An 11,036-nucleotide genomic window follows, 5' to 3' on the forward strand; every position below is an offset into this window, starting at 1 on the left:
TCTTTCAGTCTGAACATATTAGAATTCCAGTCCAAGACCAATATCTGCATTGGTATTCAAAACCTGTTATTGACAATTTAAACATTTGTTTTACGAACTCCTATGACATAGTGTCCTGATTACAAAGCATTTAAGGCAGATATTTCCTTTTAAATGTATGCTTAAGCACAAAGCTGTTTTGGAATTAATATATATATTAAAAAAAAAGTCCTTTCTTGTGTCTTTGGGACAGCAGTATATTGACAGTCATTGTTTTTCCTAACAAAGAGAAGCATCCCTTTCCCTCTTGAAAGAAAAAGACTCAGCTACTACATGACAACCTCGTGCATGGCAGACTTCAGGGCTTTTACACACAGCTCATGCCATCCTGGTCAGAAAGTAACCTTGCTACAAACCAGAAAGGTACACAGTGTCATTCATCTGCTTTAAAATCACAAATACGTGCAGCAACAGTTGTGCAATTTTTCTTAATTAGAGAGAGTCACCATACTTTAAAAAAGGAAAATAGATTACAGTGTTCTAATTACAAGCAAAGGTTAAAAATTAAACCCAACATACAAAAAGCCTCGTCCCACGACTTTATGCTACATCTCAACAGGCTGAAAAGCTTGCAACAGACTGGCCTGGCCCACAAACACACTGAAGGCTCTGTGAGTAGCAGTCGCCAGGCTGGCTCTCACCCTGCTTCATGTGGGCTAACACTCCCTTTGACATCACCTGAAGCAAGGTTTGCTCCTAACTACATCAAAAATTCAAGAGAGGAAATCACATTTCAGAACTCTGTGTGTAGCTGGAAACATGCTCTGACCCCGCAATTTGCTGAGCATCTGTATCTCAGCATACAGAAACAGGGTAAAATCACTGCCTTGTGCCATTTGGGGGAAACCCAACCATTATTTATGTAAAAACACTTGTAGCTCTTCATGGGAAAAAAAGAAACACACTGAACCCTCCTGACGTTGCATGTAATGTAGGGTGTATGATTTCTCGTGCATACACCTGACACACACACACACACGAGCACGTTAATTTTACTACCCAGGAGAAACTTTAGTTTGTTTAGATCTGAGACAAAAAGCAGCAGTTCATCATCTCATGTCGTTCTAAAAACCTGACATTGACAGAGCTGTTTCCAAACGAGTTCATTAAACACTACATGCATCTTAAGGCCATATGCAGCAGTATAATTTAGAGCCTATATTTTATAGGTTTCTTTTTCTGGTTTACCCACTGATTATTATGTGCTGTAAAACCTCAATTATCCCAACTAGTCAGGGGAATAAGAAAGGGAAATAAAAAGTAGGTGATGGAAAAGTGTATGTTAATAAATGCCAGTCCATACAACACCAAGACTGTTGCACGTGTAACATTTCAGTGTTACTAACATTCTTTCTCTTCCTACAGAAAGATTAGTAGTATGAATAAAAAGCATTAAGTGGCAACTAAACCATCTCCCTCATTCTTACTATGCTCTAACAAGCAGCAGGCACTTTAAAACACTGTGGACAAAAGCACAGCAAATCTTTACCTATCTTCCTTTTTACCGTGCAAACTGACAGCCCTAGATGGAACAGCACAACCCAAAATAAAGGCTGGATTTGGACCTGCCTTTCCCAGCCAGGAATTACTTGAAAGATATAAAAATACATCTAAAAATTTCTCACCCATAACACGTAAGTTTAACTACCTAACTCTTGCAGGAGGGTAGCGGGGAGGAGGGGAGGGCATGGGCAGACATACAGAGCTAAAACGACTGCTGATATAAATGGAAACATTCCCAAATAAATCCAGCTTTCTCCACTTACATCCCAGCAATATATATGTTTGGCACAAAGCGCTGTTACTTATGCCCTGAATTGTCACAACAATTTTCCAGGTACAGATTCTGTACCTGGAAAAAAAAATCGCAGAAAGAGCTGGGAATTTTTTTTAGCGTGTCAGATCTGTGAAGCTGAGATGGTGAAAATTGTCCCTGCTAAAACCAAAAAAGATGGTATGTAAAGACATGACAATATCAAAGACCCTAACTTCACAGTGACTTGTCCAAGCACATTATTGCATTTATACAGTTAACTGTTAACCATTTTCTCATGTACAGTGATTTTTAATACATGTTAAACTGCCAGCCTTAGCCAATTTCTGTAGTGTCCAAACTTGCTTGCCAGTGGTTTTTAAGGCCAGTAGTTTCTCATCAAAGTAATTCCAGTTGACTTGGCCTGACCCCACCCCAATGAAAGCATTTTCTGTTTTCACTGCCGCTGTCAGGAATACATCTCTGCGGGATGCCCCTAAGTGCCCACAGCCTGCACACTCAGTTTTTTGAAGGCTGAGGAAGCCTGGCAGATGTTTCCAACCTCTCTGCTGCAGAGGAATCCTCTCTTTCCTTTCAAGAAGTTGACTTCTTTACAGCAGCTTGCATATCCATTTTGATTCGCTTCTTTGCTGAATAATAATCTGGAGAACAATAATAAACAGAATTAGGGCTATGACACTGATAACAGCTGCTTGTCAAGAAATGTCTCAGATCTGGTTTTCATATTGAAGAAGTCATTTAGACTTCTCTTCGGCTCATGAATGAACAAAGCTAATACCTTCAGCGTGTTCCACATAAAGCTATGTAATACCAAGCAAAACAAAGGAAATGTGCTGGCTTTTATCCAGTTGAGATCAAAAGACTTTGGACCCTCTTACGCAAGCTGAGCAATGTGACATTTCACTCCAACTTTTAGATCTGTGGCTGCAGTGCTTTCCAGACAGAAATATTTTTTTTTTTCCTCCTTGAAAAACCCCCAAAATAGTCTGCAAAACAACATCAGAAGAACTACATATATGGGGCACTTTATTTCTGTTTGTTAGGTCAAACTGCAGAATCAAGGGAGACTGCATAAAATCTTGCATTGTCACTGAATTATAACTAATTCTTTGCTCAGAGAGCAAGCACTGTGGCTCATGGAGAGAACACCCATCACGTTTGAATATGTACATGTGCTTGAATCTTTGTTTCAGGTGCAAACGTAAATCAACCTGAACTACAGAACAGTGAATACAACACAGGAGTTTCCCTATGAGTTCCTTCCCTGCCTCCCAGCCTCATACAAAAAAAAAAAAAATCATACTTTTTTCAGATCAATAAGGCACAATTTGCTGAAACGGAAGCTAGGGGCTTATTTATATTTAGAGTTCACGGGATTTACCTGGTGAACTGGTATTTACTTCGTATTTATAGTAATGAATTTGCTCCAATTTCATTTGAGGATGAGGGCTCCACGATATTTAAACCTGAGCTTTCTACACAGTCAAATTGGCAACACCTATCAAGTCCTAGCAGCATGAATTCTTGCATTAATTTCAACACAGAACATTACTGGCAGGATGACTGGAATCCTGTAGGTTTTCACAGCCAAGTTTGTGCAAGGGGATTCCTGCAGCCAACTTGCTTAAGGATACGTCTCCATGGCACGGTGCAATGGAGCGCAGCGGTACCTGAACTAGCCCTAAGTTAAACTTCTGGAGCAGGACGTGATTCCAAGGAGGCCATATTCTGCTGGCCAGGAGCACGCACTGACAACTCACAAGAAAAGCAAATCCCGCTATTACTATAACCCGCTGCAGTCTCTCAGTGGAGCAGAAGAAAGGAATAGCAGTAAGAAAAAAAAACCTTGCATTGCCAAATGTAATCCTTACTACTTTTTTCTTCCTTTTAGAAGACTTCTACATAGCTATCCTTCATTTTATTTTGGGAGAAGAAATGCATTAGGAATTATGCTTAGGAGATTAAATTCAGAAAATACTTCAGTCGTCAGTACTCCTATTTCTGCCTGTGAAGAATTTTAGCAAGAGCCCAACTGCTCAGACGCCCACATAATGGAGCCTAGCTTCAAAACTGATGGAGGCACTTAAAAGCCAGAGGGATGCAGACTCCCCAGAGCCACATTCAGATGGTGTAGCCTCCACCTAAGATTCTAAAGAGAGTCCATAAAAATCGGATGGTTTGCCTAAGGGACCCCGAAGAGCAGTTGCACTGGCATCACTAAGGTACTGAGGAGGATGCTGCCTGCAGCCTGTCAGTGGGAAAGCCTGGCCACAGGTTAGGAGAAAAAGATTTCTGCTGTTTAAATATACCTACCTGAATAGGTATATCCTTTCCTTTCCTCCCCATTTTCTCCCAGCCATCTTGCATGAATGATCTGCTTTAGAAGACCAGCTAGTGAAAACACAGGGCTGTTACCAATTTTCCCTCTTTGACCTTTTGCAAAGGAGGCAAAGATGTATGAATATCTCCCAGGAGAGCCAAGGTCTAAGTGTATCAGACTGAAGCAAGCCAAAAAGTTTGGAAAAGAAGAAGCAGAGTAAAGAGCTAGCTAGCATGGTTTGCCAACCCTGATTAGTGGGGGAGGGGGGAGAAAAAAAAAAGGAAGAAGTGAGAAAGTCTTACAGCCTGTATCTGAGCTGCTTTTGAATTTTCAGCTCTCCCAGAAAATGGAGCACCACCACACTGGGTTCGCAATGAAAAAGAGAGAATGGAGATGGAGTTAAGTCTACAGGCCACAGCTGTCTTTGAAAGTTCAAATTAAGCACACATTGTTGGATCTTAACATAAAGCATTACAGTGCTCTTGTTGACCAATGCAGAACACAGATAAACACATTCAAATCCAGCCTCAGATCCTAATCCTAAACTAACCCTGCATTACTGGATGGCAGAAGATGAGCCAAGGGGTGGCAGCATGCACTCAGACCGTATCAGCAGGTATCACCTTCTCTGGCTCAGTTTTGCCTGAATTACTTCAGTCATAACCAGAGGGACAAGGTTCCTGCAGCTAAGGGGAAGCTTCTAACGCATCCTTCAGCTGGCAGTAAGAAGGATATGTGCACGTGTGCCTGTTGAGAGAGGGACTGATCTCCAAGCCTCACCAAAAGAGAAGACTGCAAACAATTTTCCTGGCCCACCTCATACACCTGGATCCCTTGGGGAGAAAGGTACTGCTGTTAGACTGAAGTGTTTTCTCTTACAAAAACACATATGGGAAAGTGTTAAACTGTGCAGTGTGGTATTTTGGTTTCCACATCCCCTGATGAAATGTTTCTTGCCTGGGGAAAACAAAACGGAAGAAAAATATCCCCTGGAAATATCTGCATAATTTACTCCCACACACTTAGTGAGAGATTTACAATTGAACAGCAGTTCCCTCAAACCATCACAACATTGTGCTCTGAATTACACTTCTGTACTCCTACCTGTAAATTATACTGTTAATTAGTTAATGGTCGTAAAGTGCTTTGGAGAAGAAAAGAGCACTCATTAAATATCATTGTTCTGTACTCCAGTGTGCAATGTTCCACTGTTCATTAATCTCCAACCTCTTCCTGAACCTCTCGCTAGCAATTAAGTTTCATACCTTCAAATAGCAAATTAGTCTATTGTCTGACTTAACTGAGATCAACATCACTGTTCAGAAAGCGTTTCCTGAAACTTTAGCTTCAATTATCTTCTAGGCAATTTCAAGCTAGTGTCTCACATCAAATTCCCGAAAGAAAATCCTTGCTCTATGTCTTGAAAACCTCAGTCTTAGATAAACCAAAACCCCAATACAGACAAGGGAAATCTAATATACGGGATTAGATTTTTCAAACAAACTCAAATCCCGTTGAGAAGAGAAAATGAGGGGCCAGATGTTCAGAAGAGCTTAACGTACAGGCTGCTGATGACTTTCAAAAACATGAAGCTCTTTTATGGGTGCTGAAATCCACCCCTTTGTACATCTGGCAGCAAGTCCTGGTAAGAGGCATTTGAAAACCTACCCCCTCCTGCTGCCTGGCCAAGTTTAAGATCAATCTGCCCTTAAAATTCCTGGATGCCTTCACCAAGTATAATATCCAAGCTGAAGTTAGCAGGAGACCTGGCTGCTTTCTCTACTTTCTGGTCTTCCTCCTAAGGCTTAGCTGGCTGAACTGTGTTTCTTATTGCACTTGGGAAAGGGTGCACACAGCCAAACCTATAAGCAAGCAAAAAAAATCCCAAAACCTCTCATCTGATGGGCAACCCTGTTTTCCTGTTGCGTTCTTGCTTGAGAAATCACCTCACTACTTTTCTTAGACTGCCTTTTTAAATGTCTAACCCTCCTAACTATCCCAACCATCCTCCCGCAAGAAGCAGTCGTTATCTCATTACTCTGTGACAAGTCCTAAACAACAGACCCCTAGAGCCAGGAGGGGGCTTGTGGCACAGCACCTTTGAAAAACACAAGCCCCTTGCCCATCTATTTAGAGTGTGCCTTCCTCCTCTTGTAGATGCTTCTCTGAAGGTTTGCACTTTTTTAAAGGAAGACTGGTTTACAGGCCCACCAGAGAATTTCTAAGCAGTTGCTGGGACCAGCCTTGATCATCTGAGCCTCACCAGGGTCTCACACACCTGTCAAAGATGTCTGTCTTCTTTTCTTCCCTTTTGACATCCTCTTGCCCCCTGTTTTCTTGGAAGTTTGGGGTTTCTCAGTCAGTGCCACCTGGGCAAAGTGGTGACTCCTGTCCTCCCTGCCCAGGGGCCAGTTCAAGTGCTGCAGTGGTCTCCGAGCATCTCCCACCACGCAGCTGTGGTAGAAGGCAGGCACCTCGTGGCCCTCCAGCTCTTCCCACTGCAGGAGCCCCTCCGCTGGTGTGTCCTGGAGGAAATCGAAGTTCCATTTCTGCTGGGCCCCCTCAATGCCATTGTGCAGCATGTGCTGGAAATCCTGCCGCAGCTGCTCGTGGTCTACAGGGCCAAAGAGGTTCCTTCGGGCATGGGTCGTCTTCCCTGGCCTAAACTCCATCTTTTCTCCCTGGTGCCACTCTCCGGTGAGCGTATACAACAGTGCCTCCCTGCCAAGGACAGAAAGAGACCATCAGTCACCCTTTGCATGCTCAGTTTAGTGGACATTGCACAGTCTTTAATGGCAGTGTGGCAACAAACCTAGACACTTTTGATCCTGCTACAGGAAATCTTGGCTTATTTTGAAGGAAATTTATCCTGGTCTCCAGTCCAGAGTGAGAATTCCCACCTATAGGATGTGTCCATAGAAGGTTGGGGAAGGTTGAAAAGCCCTCATCTCTTTTGTGCACCCTTATCTCTCAGAGCTCCTGCAGAACCTCAAGCTTTGGGCTTGGGTCTCCAACATCCCAAATGGTGCTTCAGCTGCAGCAGATGCACACCCTGATGTGACTCATATAATCATCTTCCCCTCAACCCCATTATCTTTGCAGGGTTATATCTAATCCACCTGAACTTTGAGCATCCCCTCGCAATCACATCCCAAGTGCCTACTCTGAGAACGTCACTTGGTGGCTCTGCTATCAAGAACTTGTCAGCAACGGGGTTGTTTTAGCATTGAGATGGCACTGAGATGGTTCTGCACGGTCTGATGCAGAAAACTCAGACACTGAGGGATGCGGCTACCTCCTCCTCGGTGGAAGCTGAGTGTCAGTTCTGCAGCTGATAACACACCTGAGCAGGTCCAAGGAGGTGGACTGGCTCCTGCATCCATTCATAAATCTTACTCCCTGCCCTTAGCGACTCTGAACCAGCGTCCTGCAAATGCATGGCCCACAGCCACAGGAAATTAAACCACAGAGTGTCAGGTCTGGGTTGCCCTCCTGCTGCATGGATTGATTTCCAAATGTTCAGTGTGGTTGTCTGGAGGCTGATGTCTCCCATGGAGCTGCAGGATGGGAAAGAGAGTAGCCCTGCTCAGTCTGGGACACCATCTGGGGCTGATCATTAGGTCTGATGGGACTACAGTGCCTCCTGGGCCCCAGCCAGGTCCCATCAGCGGTACCGCACTGGTATGGTGTGAGTGTCCAGCACTCAGCTGCCAACGGCAGCGAAGCTGGTAAGTGCCCACAGATGCTCCTCGCTGGGCCTGGGAAAGGTAGGAAAGCACTTTTCCTGAGGAAAAGCAGCCGAGAACACGACGACAAGGATAATCCTCTAGGTGGCATCCAGAACTTCACACAAAACTCTTCCCGAGATTGTGTGCAGCCTTGCCCTTGGTCTTTGGGATACTCGGCAGTGCCAGCTGTCACTACAGCAATAATAATCGCACCTCCGCTGCTTCTTCATCGGGTTCCAAGGCCTTGGCAGCTTAAACTGAGTTCATTCAAAGGCAGTTGGGTCTTAAAAAAAGGCAAAAGGCCTTAGGAAGGGACACACGGTGCTCTTCAGGAATATTCCTCTTTCTTAGAAACTTCCCTCATACGTATTAGGAACTGACAGTTTGATATCAGTGAAGCAGGGTTAGAAAGAAAGAAGGCATTTATCAAACAACTACGGCCTTTCCTAACAGCACATTTTAATATCACACAGGAATGAAGCAGAAAAGACTCTGCCTTGCTCTGTTAATGATTATGGAGATTCCAGTGCAGCCTGCGAATCCAGTGCCTTGTCTTTAAGGCTGTCTAATTCCAGGTGTTTCAAAGAAAGATAAAAAGCCTGCAGAGAGGATACTTACAGAACAACCTTTCCCTACGGAAAGTTTCCTCCTAATGCGCTTAGTTATGTCATGAATCACAAATGCTTCTAACTCTTCTAAACTTACATCACCTGTACGTACTGCCTGCTGGCATTTCCATTATTCACGGTTACACCCAGGGTGAAACCCTGGCCCTACAGAAGTCAGCGCAAGTTTACCGCAGGAGAACCAGGATGCGGCTCCTCTCTTTTTTTCAGGACTCTTTCCAGGTCTTGGCTCCAAAGCTGCACCATCACTATTCCCACAGCTTAGCCCGAGTTGCATGGGTGTATCAAAACACCCGTAAAATGAGACCGAAACGATTCTGAAATGCAAAAACATTATTGGTAGGGTCCTTTCTCTCTTAACCCACTATTCGGCATCATCCAAGAACAAGCTGTGAGCCCCACTCTGTTAAGCTCACACCCCTCCGTACACACACCCATACTGAGCCAAGACACAGGACCAACGCTGAAGGCTGGAGCACTGCAAGAGCAGTGGCCTTTTTTTTTTTTTTTTTTCCTTCTGTTTTCTCTCTGTTTCTCACTGTTTTCTCTCCAGTGCCGTGCTAGCTTGAATGAGCTGAAAAGAAACACAGGCTTCCTAGGCAGCTGGGTGCTCACTCCTTGCATCGAGCTTTCGGTGCATCAGAGGAACGTGCTGTGACATTTCTGAATTTTCTTATTTTCGGACACACTGCTTGCCTGTGGCAGGTGCTGGGCTACCTTTAACTCATTCTTTTTTAAAACTACAGTGGAAAAAGAGGTCTCCCCGTCCCTTCGGGGGTGCAAAGGGAGCCACAGACCTCCTCCCCGCCTGCACATCCCCGCACCTCTCCTCTGCCCCACCGGCTGCTCGCTACCCCTGGGTGCCACCAACTGTCCCCCCGCAACCCCCGCCCCGTTGTGCGGAGGCGAAATGTCTGGGGGAGCGTGTGCAGGAACCGGATTTGTCTGTGGTAACCTTCGAGCAACGGGCATCGCGGTGCCAGGATCGGTCCCGGGCGAGCTCGCCCCGCGCACGGCGGGGGGGGGGCTGGATTGGGGCCGGGGTGGGGGAGGAAGGCTGGTGCGAGGGAGCCGCCCCCAGCAGTGGGGACGTCAGGCGGGAGCGTGTAACAGGGGATGCGCACTCAACACCGAGCTGTACCGGCACCACCCCCCCACCCCACCCCCGGGGGCTGGCGGCGGGGCTCCCGGCCGGAGCTCACTTACATGCGGGGCGTCCCGAGTGCCACCTCCCCGGCGGCGGGGGAGGGAGTAGGGAGGGGGGAGTGTCGAGGGGAAGCAGCCGGGATCCGGACCGGTATCGGGACCGGGGCTGCGCAGCGCCACCGGGTTCACGGCGCGGCCCCGCCCCCGCCTCACGTGCGGGCGGGGCGGGGCCGGGCCGGGGCGGGGGCCCGTCCGGGCGGCGGCGCACGTGGCGCCGCAACGTGATGGCGGCATCGCCCCGCGGTCCCGGAGGGCGGGGTGGGGGGGGGGGGGACACGGTCAAGCGGAGCGGTGTCTTTTTGGGGGGAAGTGGGCGGGGAGAGCGGGGTTCGGAGCCCTTCCCGGGAGAGTCGCGCTGGGGTACCGGGGCTGGATGGGGAGGGGGGGGGCGGGTTGTCTGCCGTGCGGAGCGGCCGCCTGTCCGGTTGAGAGGGAGGAGGGCGCTCGGCCACGGGCGGGGCTCAGCACTGCGGGAGCGGCGGGGTCAGGCCCAGGGGGAGGAGAGACGGGCGGGCGGGGGTGTGTGGGGGGACAGGCGTCCCAAAGGAGGTGTCTGCGCTGAGTGGTGGCCAGATTTAGTCACGTAGCGCTGTTATTTTCCCGAGTTTTGGTAATCCTTAGCATTTCTACGGAAGCAAAGAGTTTTCATGTTTTGATTTCCCGGTTGCTCTCAGAAGACTTGTGAGGCGGGCTGGATGATCCCTTCGTGGGAAGGGGGATCTGTGTTATTTACCCCCTTTTTCAGGTTGTTGTTGCAGGCAGGGGTTTTGTTAGCACTGGGGGAACTCCATCGTTGGAGTTTCCCTTTCTGAATTTGAAAAGCCTGCTTGATTTTAATCCTCTGGGTTTCCATACGGATGTTCAAGAGCACAAAGAGAGAGCAGTGGAACAAGGCTACGATTTTCTTTAGTTTATTTACAAACCAGGCAGAAAAACATCATTAATGGCCAGAAAGATGAAGATTTGGGCTGAGACAAGGGATAAAAGCACTAATTCTAGGAGAACATGCCTGTTGTTAAATTCAGGCAGTGTGTCCTTTTTCCCATCTTCCTCCACCCCCAGCCTATAAGTTTTCCACCGTACTTTCGTTTTCCACCCCTGAGCATTACCCCTGCAGAGGCAATGCCAAAACTTTGCAGTGTATTTCCCCCCTTCTTTAAACTCTTGTGGGGAAAACTGGAGACAGCATTTTGCATCTCCCTGTGAGTCGTGACCGTCCCCGGGGCGGGAGAGCTCTTGCAGCCAAACCCAGCAGTAAGGAGGGGGGCAGAGCAGAGGCTGGTGATGTTCCTTCGCACCTCCCCGCCAAGGGTGGGATGCAGCCCGCTGGCAGCACTGGCCAC

General features: G+C 47.2%; 1 protein-coding gene across 2 annotated transcripts; it reads right to left on the minus strand.

Moving 5' to 3' along the window:
- Positions 1–2,028: 2,028 nt before the first annotated feature.
- LOC104477348 (cyclin-dependent kinase inhibitor 1) lies at positions 2,029–9,806 on the minus strand. 2 transcript variants are annotated; one of them, XM_086758259.1, is made up of 4 exons: positions 9,694–9,770; positions 8,659–8,804; positions 6,412–6,854; positions 2,029–2,454 (listed from the first exon to the last, which is right to left on the minus strand). In XM_086758259.1, the coding sequence occupies exons 3-4, from the start codon at positions 6,803–6,805 to the stop codon at positions 2,387–2,389; spliced, it is 462 nt and encodes a 153-aa protein (XP_086614385.1). In that variant the 5' UTR covers positions 6,806–6,854; positions 8,659–8,804; positions 9,694–9,770; the 3' UTR covers positions 2,029–2,386. The 2 variants fall into 2 exon arrangements, with proteins under 2 accessions (XP_086614385.1, XP_086614392.1); XM_086758266.1 differs by lacking the exon at positions 8,659–8,804 and having other exon boundaries at positions 9,694–9,806.
- Positions 9,807–11,036: the final 1,230 nt, after the last annotated feature.

Source organism: Chlamydotis macqueenii, chromosome 1 (genome assembly GCF_036417535.1).
Source record: "Chlamydotis macqueenii isolate bChlMac1 chromosome 1, bChlMac1.mat, whole genome shotgun sequence".
Classification (NCBI taxonomy): domain Eukaryota; kingdom Metazoa; phylum Chordata; class Aves; order Otidiformes; family Otididae; genus Chlamydotis; species Chlamydotis macqueenii.

Excerpts from the sequence above, each read along its gene's own strand:
- LOC104477348 (XM_086758266.1), bottom strand. Across the intron at positions 2,455-6,411 it reads AAGACAGACATCTTTGACAG|ATTATTATTCAGCAAAGAAG; the intron begins GTGTGTGAGACC and ends ATTGTTCTCCAG.